The 16,148-nt window shown below is 38.3% G+C and overlaps 1 protein-coding gene across 18 annotated transcripts in view; it reads right to left on the bottom strand.

The window, feature by feature from the left end:
- Positions 1-1,038: 1,038 nt before the first annotated feature.
- C2CD5 (C2 calcium dependent domain containing 5) overlaps positions 1,039-16,148 on the bottom strand; it is a 91,772-nt gene continuing 76,662 nt past the window's right edge. For 12 of the 18 annotated variants that reach the window (XM_070789955.1, XM_070789959.1, XM_070789961.1 and 9 more), the window contains 5 exons: positions 9,377-9,427; positions 8,379-8,480; positions 6,873-7,063; positions 3,063-3,209; positions 1,039-2,337 (listed from right to left, as the gene is read on the bottom strand). In XM_070789955.1, the coding sequence (XP_070646056.1) occupies positions 2,206-2,337; positions 3,063-3,209; positions 6,873-7,063; positions 8,379-8,480; positions 9,377-9,427 (623 nt within the window). In that variant the 3' untranslated portion in view covers positions 1,039-2,205. The remainder of the gene's footprint in view (positions 2,338-3,062; positions 3,210-6,872; positions 7,064-8,378; positions 8,481-9,376; positions 9,428-16,148) is intronic. The other 6 variants (XM_070789966.1, XM_070789957.1, XM_070789968.1 and 3 more) reach the window with 2 other exon arrangements.

Raw genomic sequence — 16,148 nt, 5'->3', positions numbered from 1 at the left:
TGTTTGTCTAAAATGATGTTTCTGAGGGAACTTACACACAATGAACAGCAGCAACTCTTTCGGCATCAGGTAACATCAGCCTTTCCAGAAGGAGCCATTTCTGGCATGGGCTGACTACCTCACATGTGACCCACATTGAGCAAATGGCCTGTGTCAGCAGACAGAAAACCTGAGTAGTTATAGAAACTCTAGCTTTTCTAGAAATCAGTCTGTGCCTCTGTTAAGTATCCAAATGTTGAGACCAAAATGGAAATACATTTTGGTCTCAAAAGGTAAAACAAAAACAGCCAGTATTATGTTTTAAACATTAGTAATAAGGTACATGCACAAACCTAAAGGAAATCAACTCTCAATATTCATTGGAAGGACTGTTGCTGAAGCTCCAATACTTTGGCCACCTGACGGGAAGAGCTAACTCATTGGAAAAGACCCTGATGCTGGGGAAAATTGAAGGCAAAAAGAGAAGGGGACAGCAGAGGATCAGACAACTAGCAGATAGCATCACTGACTCAGCTGACATGAATTTGAGCAAACTCCAGAATGTAGTGGAGGACAGGAGCCAGGCATGCTGCAGTCCACGGGGTCGCAGAGTTAAACATGACTTAGTGATTGAACAACAACAACATGCACAGGATATGACACAAAACAGGCACTCAACCAGTGAGCTACATTATTAAGCCCCTGTCAAGAAAGAACTCAGAAACATACTCAGGAATCACAAAATAGCTGTTGTATGGATGGATAAAACTATGAACAAGTCAGTCAATTCCAAGTACCTGTTTTTCCAGAATGAGCTTAAGTATTATCCTCTTGGGGAAGCCACCTTCATCCCAAGCTACACACATTTTCTCACTTAACCGTGCAGGTTTCCTACCACCAACAACGAAAGTGGCACAATTACAAGTGTATTTCTCCTCCAAATGAAGAACAGACATACAACAGAAGATTGTTGACTAAAGAAATGAAGATGATCATATGGAAAGTGGTTTCTGACCACTGACAATACTACAAAGGGGCAAAAAAACAGATTTAGGAATATTCCAGTTTATAAAATCTTTTATTTAAAAAATAAAATTATAAACAAAATACAGAAAAATATTGACACCTGTGATAACAAGGAAATGACTCCTAATCTTTAGGGCAGTTGTTATCCTGGAAGAGCAAAATCATGAGTTTTAAAAAGAAATTTTATTGTCCAAAGGAGGAATGTACTTTTAAAGGTTCATCTGTAATATGTATTTGGCATTGACAAAAAAAAAAGTATTTCTATCTATACATTCAACATTCTGCAGCATATTTACATTCAAGTTACATTTCCAAATTCTATGCCAAATACAGTCTACCTCACCACCCCAAACCCCTAATAAGATAGTACTAAAATTCTGTTTATTTGTAAGAGTTCAGTATGACTTTATTAGAAAATAATTTTATGTTCCAACTAGATCAATCATATTTTAACTACTCCAACAAAACTCATTGGCCTGTTCTTCCCAGTTGAAGCCAAGCCCCTTCCAGAAAAATTAAACACAAATTGAAACTTGGGTAAAAATGAAGTTATATAGTAATTTTTGCCTCCTTCCTTAGAGATATTATTAAGCTTCCGATAAAAGGACATTGGCTCTGATAAACAGATTTTACTTTTGCAGCAATTAAGATACAAGTCACAGAAGCTTAACTCCTTTTTCAAAGATGGCTAAAGTACTTTTCCCTTTCAGCTGTTACCAGATTCTTCATCAAAATAACACATTAATAAACTCAGAGTTTTCTGAAAACTTTTCTCCATTTTCCCCATACATTCCTCAAATCAGATTATTTATTAACAATTTGTTAATTTCTTGCTTAATTTTTATAAATTACACCAGGATAGCTAGCCTAATTTCCTGATAATTTAAATTACGATTTTATTAAAATCAACATAAATTATAAATAGCTTGCATCTTTGCTACAGTTCTCAGAGAAATTTATCTGAACTTCCTGGGGAGTCAAGCCTCCATAAGGCCTGTCTGTCTAGCCTTGGTTAAAAAAAACGTCAAGATTCGAAAATTCTCATGCCTCCAAGCGATCCCATTCAAATCAAACATTCTCATATGGGATCAATTCTTTCTTAATTCTCTCATATTAAGTTCATTTTTTATGTCTAGTACGATAAATGAATGACAAAGGAAATTGATGAATGTCATTTAGTTGAGCTCTTTCTAACTGACTTCAGGTTGTGACTTCTCCTCCAGTACATGAGGGCTGGCAACTGGCAGCAGGCTGCGGAGTAGACACCACTTCTAATTCAGATTCACGAACAAAAACCACCGCATCACCACTGACGTTTATAAGACACTGTGCCTAAAAGAATAACACATTTCAGTCACATTTCAGTAACACGCTCATACTCTCCTGTTACGCTGGGGGCAGTGTTTATGTTCTACTGTTTCTGTAGAGCAGAAACAGGCATACAGTTCAAGAAAAAAATGAGCAAAGGCTAAGAAGGCAATGCATAGGAAAGGAAACAAAAAAAATTCATTAATATAGTTATTTAATTTTTTAAAGGACTATGTTTAACAGTTGTAAGTGAATTATTATGTTAACAAAGCTGATAAGAGAAATCTATTCTAAAATTTAACCTAAGTAACACTCCCCTATCCTCATTAACAAAATTATATTACTTATTAGAATTAACAGTGTGGCCCCATCAGGATGTACTCTTTACCAGCAGGGCAGTCAGAAGTGGACAGCATCACAGCTCAAACCACAGGGCATCTTTAACTGTCCTCCATTAGCCATCACTGGATCCCAAAAACACCCCCCCTAAGAAGGTGGTGGGAAAAGTAATTTAGGAGCAAAACTTCCAGAGGTATTTCAGACTACTAACTAGTCACTGGGGATGTGAAAACAACACCTGACCTATGTATGACCACAGTTACCAAAATATTTACTAAAACATGTTTTAAGCCTCTGGAATCAAAGAGCTCTGAGGAACAATTCTCTTTTTTGGAGGCGGATGGGAGGTGAAAAGGCCATAGGGTGAATTCGTAGGGTCTCCCCATCAGAGGTTTTTAACTCCACCTCACCTGGTTTTTGTTTGGATTCTCCATGAAGACACACTGCTTCATTATGTAGGAGACGACAGCGTTCCCTCCCAGCGCAGCCACGTGTGCACGCACCATTGCAAACACTTCAGCGATAAAAGCATGGAGAAAACCACTGACCCCACCTTCCTAAAGGACAATGCACAAGCAAACCAAACTATATACCTGGGTAAATGAATGTACATAAAACATCAAAGAATATATATTAAAACAGTTTAAGTGATCTTACTATAATGGATGGTCCTTTTAATTTCCTTCACCATGCAGATCTGTTGCATGAATGAAAAACCTTTACCTAACACATGTCTACAACAGGGATTATTGTTGGTGTTCAGTCATTAAGGTGTGTCATAATCCCAACAGGGATTACTATCTTGATTTTAGAGACGATGAAACTGAAGCTCATGTGATGTGTCCATGATGAAGGTGGAACACAGAGCTAGTGGACAGATGGCAGAGCAAGAGTTCTAACTGTTCCTCCACCGTCAACACCTCCCTCCATGAAGCTGTTCCCGTCATCATTCAAATAAATTGATGGTAAATATACACAATGAGACTTCCCTGCTATCCCTATCTCCCACTTTGAAAATGAACCATGTTCCAAGTCACACTTGTCTTTTACAGTTTCTTGAAGGTTTGACACCTTTTCCAGCCTCGGGGTCATCGTACATGAAAGGTCCATACCCAATTTTCCACCAGGGTAACTCATACTCAATTCTTCAGGTCCTGGTTTACACGTGACTTCTTCAGAGCAATCTACCCCGCTGCTGTTGCTGCTAAGTCGCTTCAATCGTGTCCGACTCTGTGTGACCCCATAGACGGCAGCCCACCAGGCTCCCCCATCCCTGGGATTCTCCAGGCAAGAACACTGGAGTGGGTTGCCATTTCCTTCTCCAATGCATGAAAGTGAAAAGTGAAAGTGAAGTCGCTCAGTTGTGTCTGATTCGCGACCCCATGGACTGCAGCCTACCAGCCTCCTCCATCCATGGGATTTTCCAGGCAAGAGTACTGGAGTGGGGTGCTATTGCCTTCTCTGGCAATCTACCCCATCAGACCTAAATTACATTGTCCTGTTAATATTCTCTGAGAGCCCTTGTTGTATTTCTTTATATGACTTACTATTACTAAGAGCTATCTATTCACCACATGATGATGATTTACTCCACTAAATTCCATCATGCCAGGGACCGCATCTGCCATGCTCACAACTATATACGCTAACACCTGTTTCAACAGGGGCATGTACCCAGTGATCTATACATATTTGTCATGGAAGGAAATCCAACAATTTGGGGAACTTTTGCAGTGTTCAAAACCAAACAAGACAGAAACCAAAGGCTAGCTGATAGCTTAGAACGCTTTACAATCTAAATTTCCCACAAATTTTACTGAAGGTTTTTTACAGTCTAGGAAGAAATTTCCAACTTCAAATTGGAAGGTAAGGGCAAAATTTAATACACTGTTAGAAAAAGCATTTGTCTAGGTCACATTTTTCTGAAAAGCTACAGGATCCTACATAAAGTTTGTCATTAAGGAATTAAAGGAGTTGCTTCAGCCTCCCTCTGACTCAATCACAGTCCAGGACAGTCTTTTCTTCTACTTTCATCAGTTTTCCTCTTACATATAAAATCAAAAAATTCTTAGAGTAAAAGACACTACAGAGGGGTAAATTCTAATATTATGTAATTGAAAGCAAATAACTCAACAAGGAATGAACAGATTTCAGATATTACACTATATACAGGCTTCTCAGGTAGCACTAGTGGTCAAGAACCCACCTGCCAAAGCAGGAGACGTAAGAGATGTGGGTTAATCCCTGGGTCAGGAAGATCCCCTGTAGAATATGGCGACCCAGTCCAGTATTCTTTCCTTGAGAATCTCATGTTCAGAGACGCCTGGTGGGCTACAGTCATGGGGTTGCAAACAGCCAGACACAACTGAAGCAAATTAGCCCACATGCATGCATATACTACATATTATACTATTAACTATATTACAGCTGGTATTATAAATCTCTGTTGAAGGAAAATCTGTGAAGCAACATTTCGGGGTATGGTTGCTTCAGCAGTTGAAAAGACACTTTGGAAAGAAAATTTTACGCATTCAACAGTATAATATCCATGTGCAACTGGAAAAGGTTAATTCACCAATCTATGACAGCTTCTCAAACCCAAATTTGTCAAACCTCAATGGATTTAAGTGTTGCCTATTTTAATTCTATATTAAAAGGTTTTTGAGAATATCGAGATAGTTTCTTTTCCATCTCAACACAGTTAGAATATGATTATAAAAATAATTTTTCTTAAAGGAAACATCTATCTAATTAATTAATCTGTCAGAAGTCACTCCCTCATTTACACAAAAACGGCTTGTGGTTACTCTGCACCAGGCACTCTGCTGGGTGCAGGAGGGTGAGCCTGAGTTAGTAAGCAGGCTGCCATTTCCAAGAAGGCATAGAAACACTGCTGGTGAAACAAGGGGGGGAAAAACACAATTAAGTTGTGTTTATAATTGACACACTTTTAAAAAATACAAACTTCTGCTAAAGTAAATTTTGAAGAGTTTATTGGGTTTCACATTTAAATAATTAAACATTTTCCCTACTCACTATATTAATTTGTTTAGCAGCCCTGCTCAAGAAACATAAGACAAATAGAAATATAATCTTTTCCTGAGTTTAAATTCTTCTGTAATGCAAGATATAATAGGCTGACTCTGATTCTTAATTCTGACCTCATCAAGCAAGAGATTATAACTGCTGTTACTTAAAAAACAAATTAAAGTTTAATGATACCCAGTGTGAGGTAGAACTTGAACAAATAACACTGATGGCTAGAGGAGAAAACAAGCAGCCTCCTTCTTTGTCAGGAGAAAACGACAGAACTAAATGATATAAAAAAACCTCCAAAGACATCTATTCAGGATACAGTCCCCTACTATTTAATGTGAACTCTTAAAAATTGCCATTTAAATCCATCTCAGGCAAATACCTACTGAGAAACTAAGCTATTCTTTCAGGGCTGTTTTAAACCTCTATCAAACATGGATACATTTATTTTTTTTAATTTACCATCTGATAAGGATCTGTAACTTCTAATAACAAATGAATTTAAACCCAACACAACTCTTGTGATAATACTGAAAGTGAAAATGAAGTCGCTCAGTCACGTCCAACTTTTTGCGACCCTGTGGACTATAGCCTACCAGGCTCCTCTGTCCATGGAATTTTCCAGGCAAGAATATTAGAGTGGGGTTGCCATTTCCTTGGAGAAGGCAATGGCACCCCACTCCAGTACTCTTGCCTGGAAAATCCCATGGACGGAGGAGCCTGGTAGGCTGCAGTCCATGGGGTCTCTAAGAGTTGGACACAACTGAGCGACTTCACTTTCACTTTTTACTTTCATGCATTGGAGAAGGAAATAGCAACCCATTCCAGTGTTCTTGCCTGGAGAATCCCAGGGACCGGGGAACCTGGCGGGCTGCTATCTATGGGTTCGCACAGAGTCAGACACAACTGAAGCGACTTAGCAGTAGCAGCAGCCATTTCCTTCTCCAGGGCATCTTCCTGACCCAGGAATTGAACCTGGGTCTCCTGCATTGCTGGCAGACACTTTTACCATCTGAGCCTAATCTACAGCCAATCCAGACAGGTTATGGCAAAAAGTGTGTGTGTGTGTGTGTGTGTGTGTTACTTTTGGCAAAAAAACAATTTGAAACATGTTTAGTTTTGATACTACTACTTTCAACCACAGAAAATTCACACACACAATGAAATAACAACTATAAAATTACCTCACGTAGAGAAGTGGTTTCCCGAATGAAAAACATGTTAATTATCCCAAGATATTTTGTTATTTTTGCTCCAGGAATGAAAGAAAGAGGTGTCATCTTAACAACCCCAACGGTGGAATTTGCACAAGGGGGAGCAGAACGATTCCGGAAGTTTCCTTCACCCATTGGACTTGCTTTTTCAACTGTCACTGCTAAAATTGGAAAGAGAAGAGAAAGCATCAAGATCACATGTTGGTGACTCAATGATTCCCTAGTGTTTCCAAATAAGTGGTGACAACATTCAGCTGTCTGTGAGGCTAAGCCATGTCATGAAAGAAAAGAAATTATCATGCACTGCATGCAGTTACAAATAGAGAGAGAAAGAAAAACGTAAGAGGAAATGCTGGAATGGAATCTTTGGGAAGAAAAATGGCATTCCTGCAAAAGAAAATGTCAATGCGGTGTAGCTACACACACAATGATCGTTATAAAGTGAAGACAAAGAAAAAGCGGTAGAGCATTAAAAAATCTGCTGTAGGAACAAATTATTATGAGAGTGTGAAAGTTGTTACATTTCCCAGTGCAGTTTTCCATCTCTTTTTCAGACGACTTCTTCATTGTCAACTTGTAGATAAACCTTATCTTAACTAGTTGTAGCAGGTTTCTTTTCCAAACCTTCTCGATCAAAGTTGTCATTTAAAAAATTTAACAAATGACCTTGGCTGTCTAAAAGTTAATTGTTCATAAAATAACAAATACCTACTGCTTATCAAATAACTACCATGAACCAGACACACACACACGTGTGTGTGTGTGTAATTTTCACAGCAACGCAGCGACATAGGTGTTGTCATCCCCATTTAACACATGAGGAAACTGAGGCTCACAAAACTTAAATAACTTGCCAAGGTCACACAGCTATTAAAATGACACTTTTAGGATTCAAAACCAGACCTGGTTGGTTTCATAGCCTGTGAGCTTCCCCCTAAATACAGTTCCTTCCCTTTAATGTCAACTCTTTCACTCAAATACATTTACCTCAAAGTCTACCAAAACACATGGAGTATAGATTAAAAAAAAAAAAAAAATCTTAGTCCTGATGCTGAGTCTAGCAGTGAGGTAAGAGTTGGCCACTTTCTCTCTGGAGATACCTTCTACTCTCACTCTAGACATTACTCTTAGTAATCTGACAGATGCCATATACTACCGAGTACCTTGGGCCCTGAAAGAGTCTCTTCAATAAAAGCTCATTAATTTCCTTCCACTATGTGACATAATATCTATTTATATACATCTAAGAATACCTTCCTAAAATAAAATACTAACAACACAACCCTGCAGCTACAATTTAAACATCTAAAGGCCCTTCAAAAGCTTTTGCTAAATGACAATTAGCATCTGCAGCTTTCACACTCCAACACATGATTGATTGGCAATGTTATTACTGAGTAGTCAGGGCCAGCCTTCACCACTGGGAAATCACGGATATGCTTCTCAAATCACAACGTGGTAGAAACATCCGCCTACTTGTCTTAATTGATCCGCGCCTTATGGTCTGAGCTTTCAGTTTAATGAGCTCTATCCAGCTGCTGCATCTGTCTGCAAAGGAACTGTAATCAACTGACGTTGCTGAAAACACAGACAGAAAACAAAAGAAAAAACAAAGAAAAAATATGGATGACGTCTCTTACTCATCACAACACTCCTCTCGATGATGTAATTTAACTGTAACTTAGGGGGAAAGGTGGTCCTTTTCAAGTCAGGTTGAGAGAGATAGTAAAGAATCAAGCTTTAGACACTGATTTGTCCAAAGCCAAGTTGTCGGTTGGCTGAGCATCTCTGGTGATGTCAGAGCTGTGTGGTCTCTTAGCGGGAACAGAAGCGGGTCTACCAAGATCAAGGAAAGGGTCACGTGCTGCGTTTTAACTAACTTCCTTTCCCTTGTTTTTATTTTACACTGTTTTTAGCTGTTTATACTTAGGACTTTAATTTACAATCAGAACTTTGTGAGTAATTCCTTGCCCTGTTTTTGCCCTGAAATCAAAAAAATAAATGAATAAATAAATAATGAGAATCAAATGCTAAAGGATACATGAAAAAAAATCACTAGTTAACTTATTTTTTGCAAACGATCTTCTTTCTACCAGTAGTAACAAGGAAGCCAAAGGGTCATTTTTATCAATATTCTATTTCCACATCTGATTTTGGCAACAAAACTTCGATTAACATGGAGTGAGGATCAAGTGTGAGCCCAACAAGTTCTCCTTTTCCAAAGGATATCTTTTACTACTGTTGAGCTAAAAAATAATATTAAAAAGCTAAAGTCTTATATTTAGAAACTGGGACACTACTAAAATGCTAGATGGCGTAAATATTACTTGAATTTCACAATCTAACTACAACAAAGCCACATTTTGGTGTGTATCCCATTGTCCAGAGCACTTCTTCGATGTCTGTATGCTTATGCACCACCACGCTAGAATTTCACACCTTTGGTGACTATTGGCTTCATTAGACAAACTCACCTCTCTGTGCAGCTGGTATACCTGAGTTAGAACTTGCACTCTCCAGGTGTTCTAGTAAGACAATATGAACAACATTAGCTTGGATGCTAAATACAAGCCAGTATCTCTTTGCTCTTGGTTAATACTCTCTAAAAACCAGATGAATAGGAGAAAATTTTTATGGCCTCATTATAAAAGCAAACCAAATAGAAGTACTTAGGTTTAAAATGGCAGTTTCTATTGATATATGAAAACTAGCTCGGTTAATAAACACCATGCCAAGAAAGATTACTTGTTATTATAACACAAAGAAAGTTCCAGAAAGTCTACATGTTAGAAAATATCAACACAGTAACAAATGTTAGCGGGAGGGAAGCAGGATGTGGGAAACCTGAACAGAGAAAAGGGTCGATGTACTGGGAAGAAAATCTGAAATGAAAGAGGGAAGGTAAATGTCTATGGGGGAAAAGCCAGTAAGATTAAGAGCTACAGACAAAGCAATGACCTGTGTCTCATAGATAAACACACACCATACATTAGCCCTGCCCCACCCACCTCACCACCAACCCCCTCATTCAAAGCTTTCACTTTCAACAGCTTCCTCTGAAACTATCATGACTTTATGGAACTAAAAGGTGACTACTTTTCACAGAAATAACTAGGAATCCCAAACTATAACCTCCTTTCTAGTACGCTCACAAAAGCAACATCTTGAATTCTTCCTGAAAGTTTACATTTTTATCATACATATTTAAGGAACTGTACAATTCAAACAGCACTACATTAAAAAAAAAAAAGTCATCATCTATTTCTAATTTTCAGGCTCTACCCACACTAGCATATTTGAATTTTTGTTTCTAAGAATCTCATAACTGAAGATATATAGTGTTGCCAAGACAGAAATAACTCATAAAAACACTAAGAATAATTTGGGTCAGCCATTTTTTATTATTATTATAAACTAAGTAAGTAAATATATAATATTTTTGTGTCTGTGTCATATGGTGATTTTGGGGGTAATATTCTTAAATTTGTAAAAGTTGTACTTTTCAAAAATCAGAAGTATACAGAATGTATCTGCCAACTGGGGGACAATGACATATCTCCCATCCCCACTCCACCTCTTTTTCCCTAAGGCTAGTGACCACGAGCTAATACTGGAGAGAGTACAGTGGTCAACATTCCTCTTGAGATACACAGCTGTCCAATAAAAGGGATCATGAGGAGAAGTTCACAAAATGACTTGTGAGGGGATCACACTGGGTGTGCCCTGACCATCATGAAGTTCTCGAGGGAGTGTCCTCCTGATTCGGGATCCTGAGGGGTACTGGAAGCCCAGAAGGAGACAGGACCTACAGCAGGAAGACTAAACAGAACTGACACTCAATTTCTAGCAACAGCTGATCCAATGCAGAAGCTGGGAAAGTAAGTGGCCCACCCCAGGCTCACATATCCCAGGAGAGTTCCAGGACTCCCAGAGGTCCTGGGCAGCACAGCCTCACTGAGTACAGACACAGAAAATACAGTTGGCATTAAAGACCCTAGTTTTATCGTGTGGGGATGGGAAGAAGGGAGAGGAAGCTAAGAGAAAACATGAAAATGACTAAATTATCCTCTATACCTTCATATTATCTTGGCAATATGGAATTCCCTGGTAGCAACTGTATATGAAATGTCCACAAAAAGAGCTTATACATGTAGAATCTATCTGCTCCCATCTTCAAATATGTCAAGTGTTAAAAAGTAAAGGTATACAATGGTCTGTAGATTATCTGTGTTTTTTTTTTTTTTTTTAAGGATAAATAGAACATCTTTGCAAAGAGAGACAATATAGCTATTAGAAGCACTTGCCTCTTGGGAAGGAAAATGAAGGGAGAAGGGAGCTTTATTTTGGACAATGTGGTCTTTTTGCAGGGTTTGAATTTTTTATCATGTACACTTACTACACTTACTACTTTCCCCAAAGTTTTACAAAAGTGGAGAAGAAGAGAACCAAGAGAGCAAAAGTATTTATTCCCAGCCCTCAAATGTGAATGAGTCAGGAGACCTCTGACCTCACTGAAGGAGAGCAGGTTCACCTTCTGCCACGTTTGCCTGGACACTCATTTTTTTCCATCAGAGAAAAGGCCCAAGAGAAGCTAGTCCTGTGGACTTCAGCACTTTGGACTGGTCTGAACACCTCAAACATCTAATGACCTCAGGCTCTCTGCCCCTTCTGATTACTGTTTGGCTTCCCAGGTAACAGCCTTTTCAAGAGAAGGTGGCATAGACATTAGCTGTCTGGCTCACTGACAAAGCAGAAATTCTGGTGGTGTGTGTGTTAGTTGCTCAGTAGTATCTGACTCTTTGTGATCCCATGGACTGTACAGCCTACCAGGCTCTTCTGTCCATGGGATTTTCTAGGCAAGGATACTGGAGTGGATTGCCATTTCCTTCTCCAGGGGATCTTCCCGACCCAGGGATCGAACTCAGGTCTCCTGCATTGCAGGAAGATGCTTTACCGTCTGAGCTACTAGGGAAGCCCTCTGCAATCTCTAGTGCGTGCATGCTCAATTGTGTCTGACTCTTTGTGACCCCATGGACCATAGCCTACCAGGTTCCTCTGTCCACGGGATTCTCTAAGGCAAGAAAACTGCAGTAGGTTGCTGTTTCCTTCTCAGGGGCTCTTCCCCACCCACGGGTCAAACCCGCATCTCCTGTTCCCTGCACTGCAGGCAGATTCTCTATTGCTGAGCCATCGGGGAAGCCCCATGCAATCTCTAAGCCAGTACTTTAAAAAGGCAACAGATTTCATACTCAGAAGTAGAAACTTTTTAAATGTCCTTGAGGCTTTGCTGGGGAGCCAATGCTCAGTTCTGGCCATTTGTATATCTCTGTGGAAGACTTTGAGACAAACACTTCGTATGTCAGGTCCCCACTGAAGCCGCAAAGAGAGTTTAAATCAAGCCACACAGCAGCCCAGTTCTCTTACCATTTCCTTGCCCACTGAATACAATTTTGCTATTCAAAAAATCTACTAAGTGATAGTGATGATCCCTCAAAAAAAAACAATGCTGGAAAGTTAACAAGGCAAGCAGAACAACATATAGAACTATTTCCTTAGTATACTCTAATGACTTTTAACAGGCCTGAGCAGAGTGGGGAGGGGGATTAATCCAGATTAAAGTGGTTTAGTGGAAATGAGCATACAGATGAAAAACAAAAAGAAAATGTAGCAAGAATTCTTCCTCCTTCAATTATACCCCTGCCAGTGCTTCCGAAGTTTGAGATGCCTCCATCCTCCTAAACAATCTGTCATACCAATGACAAAGGGATGTACTAGTCACGATAAAGTCTTACACTGACTACTCTTCTGACAATTTACTATCATTAAATTTTACAGATCATCTTTGCTCTGAATAATTAAAAAAGTCTTTGAGACATTCTTTTCCTGTCACCCTAAGAAAAGTATTAAAGCTGAAAAAATTCCTGCAAACTCTGAAAAGATTCTCTGGCAGATAAAACTATGTGCAATCTGGAGTCTCTAAACTATATTGCTTTATTTTCCTATTTAAACATGCTCAGTTTTAAACTATGATGATCAAAATTTGGTTTTATGTTCCTTTAGGCATTTCCTTAATGCACTGATCAGTATCTGGCTTAATGACTGAGTGAGACAAATGATGTATGTAAACATTCAGTATATACCTGGACCCTAATGGTCTTCAAATATTGGTGGTTTGATAATGAAATTGACATATTACAGTTAAAAATTATTAAGGCATGGAGAAAAATATAAGTTGTTTTTCACTAGAAGAAAAAAATTCAACTAGAATACACAGATAATACATATATGACAAAAGACAATTAGTTGCCCTATTTGAATCATTAAAACTTCCAATTAAAGGTGTACAGTATCTTAACCCACTTGCTTTTCTTCTTTAGTCCCCATCATTCACTCCTCTCACTACTATCCTTTGTTATCTTTTTTCCCCAAATAATCCTGGGTTTTGGTCAGTAGCCCAATTCAACTTTCTTTGCTTTTCACTCCCTCGATTCCTGATTGGCTTTTACTGCCCTCGGGCTGCCTTGAAGAAGCTAAGATTCCCTATCTCTACTTCTTCATCCAACTCTTTGCTTCCTTCACACTTCTTAGGTGCAATTTTCACATTTTCCACTCTTTATAGAGTTCCTATTCATTCTCTTTCCCCTCAGTATCTTTCTCCTTTCAGGATCCCCTACTGATTGCTGTGGCCACCAATAACAAGGAAAATTTAGCATTTTTAATAGATTTCCCTGGTGGCTCAGACGGTAAAGCGTCTGTCTACAATGTGAGAGACCCAGGTTCGAGCCCTGGTTTGGGAAGATCCCCTGGAGAAGGAAATGGCAATCCACTCCAGTACTATTGCCTGGAAAATCTCATGGACAGAGAAGCCTGGTAGGCTACAGTTTGTGGGGTCGCAAAGAGTCGGACACGACTGAGCGACTTCACTTTCACACTTTCAGCGTTTGGTCACGTGTGCTTAGTCTCTCAGTCCTGCCCAACTCTGTAGCCTGCAAAGCACTTCTGTCCATGGGGATTCTCCAGGCAAGAATTCTGGAGTGGGCTGCCATGCCCTCCTCCAGGGGATCTTCCCAACCCAGGGATCAAACCCAGGTTTCCTGCATGGCAGGCAGATTCTTCACCATCTGAGCCACCAGGGAAGCCCAAGAATACTGGAGTGGGTAGCCTATCCCTTCTCCAGGGGATCTTCCTGACCCAGGAATTGAACTGGGGTCTCCTGCATTGCAGGTAGATTCTTTACCAGCTGAGCTACCAGGGAAGCCCACCATTTGGTCATAGTGACTAAATATATCTTAAAAAATAAGAGAGAAAAAACAGACATGCAATGAACTGTTAATATAAAAAAACTTTAGTTAATATAAAGAATTATATATACTTGTAAGAATTCAGAACCATTAGTTGGTAGGAAAAACTAAAAGCTAATTTCTGTAATTCTTATAGATTTATATTTCTAATAACTAGTTTACAATAATTTAAAGCAAGTCATTTAAGTTTAAAATATTAAACTATATTTTAAAATCAAATTTGGTTTAACAAAAAAGTAAACTCCAATAGTCTACTGTAAAAATAAAGGAAAAAGGTTCCAATGTGGATACCTAATTATGGAGTACAATGCATTGAGGGGTGTAAGTTTTCTTTTTTACTGAAATCCAGAATGTGACCTATGTTTGTCACATTAGTCAGCAACTGCTCAGTGAAAAGAGAACTCCTCCCAGCCTCTAGTTAATGCAACTGAACGTGAGGATACCACCCCAGCATAAAGCCAAGTGACAGCAGAAATAAGCATGGGGGGTAGGGAGTAATAAAAAAATGTTTCCTCTATACAGTTTCATCCAACAGTATACAAACACTAAAAGTGACTCAATTAAACACTTTTATAGCCTTAAATTCTCAGAATTTTAGTGAAAACCATTATCCTGATATAGATTAGATTTATAAAGTATTTGATATCTATTTATATATGTGTGTGTATATAGTGGTATATGATTCACACACGTTTGTCTAACGTAAGTTCTTAAAGTCCCACAATATGGTATCTAATATCTCAAGATTCAGGTCTTTAAATGTGTATCTACTAAAGCAATATGCTAATCTTTTATATAAAAAAATTATACACATCTTTTACCCAGATTAATTTACTCAGATTCTCTATTTTTACTATATTTGCTCAATCTTTTTTCACTTTCACTTCATAAAATATATATGATTTTAAAATTCTCTTAAAAACCATTTCAGAGTGAAGTGACATATTAAAAAAAATTGACATATAGATATTAATGAAGGGGAAAAATATTATGAAAGTGCCATAAAAATTTATGATAAAAACTCTCCAGAAAGCAGGAATAGAAGGAGCATACCTCAACATAATAAAAGCTATATATGACAAACCCACAGCAAACATTATCCTCAATGGTGAAAAATTGAAAGCATTTCCTCTAAAGTCAGGAACAAGACAAGGGTGCCCACTTTCACCATTACTATTCAACATAGTTTTGGAAGTTCTGGCCACAGCAATCAGAGCAGAAAAAGAAATAAAAGGAATCCAAATTGAAAAAGAAAAAGTAAAACTCTCACTGTTTACAGGTGACATGATCCTAAAGACTCCACCAGAAAATTACTAGAACTAATCAATGAATATAGTAAAGTTTCAGGATATAAAATCAACACACAGAAATCCCTTGCATTCCTATACACTAATAATGAGAAAATAGAAAGAGAAAATTAAGGAAACAATTCCATTCACCATTGCAATGAAAAGAATAAAATACTTAGGAATATATCTACCTAAAGAAACTAAAGACCTATATATAGAAAACTACAAAACACTGGTCAAAGAAATCAAAGAGGACACTAATAGATGGAGAAATATACCATGTTCATGGATTGGAAGAATCAATATACTGAAAATGAGTATACTACCCAAAGCAATTTATAGATTCAATGCAATCCCTATCAAGCTACCAACGGTATTCTTCACAGAGCTAGAACAAATAATTTCACAATTTGTATGGAAATACAAAAAACCTCGAATAGCCAAAGCGATCTTGAGAAAGAAGAATGGAACTGGAGGAATCAACCTGCCTGACTTCAGGCTCTACTACAAAGCCACAGTCATCAAGACAGTATGGTACTGGCACAAAGACAGAAATATAGATCAATGGAACAAAAAGAAAGCCCAGAGATAAATCCACGCACATATGGACATCTTATCTTTGACAAAGGAGGCAAGAATATACAATGGATTAAAGA

This window comes from Bos indicus, chromosome 5 (assembly GCF_029378745.1).
Source record: "Bos indicus isolate NIAB-ARS_2022 breed Sahiwal x Tharparkar chromosome 5, NIAB-ARS_B.indTharparkar_mat_pri_1.0, whole genome shotgun sequence".
NCBI classification, from domain to species: Eukaryota; Metazoa; Chordata; class Mammalia; order Artiodactyla; family Bovidae; genus Bos; species Bos indicus.
Note: the sequence above shows the minus strand (reverse complement) of the source record. Positions and strands in the feature narration are given on the sequence as shown.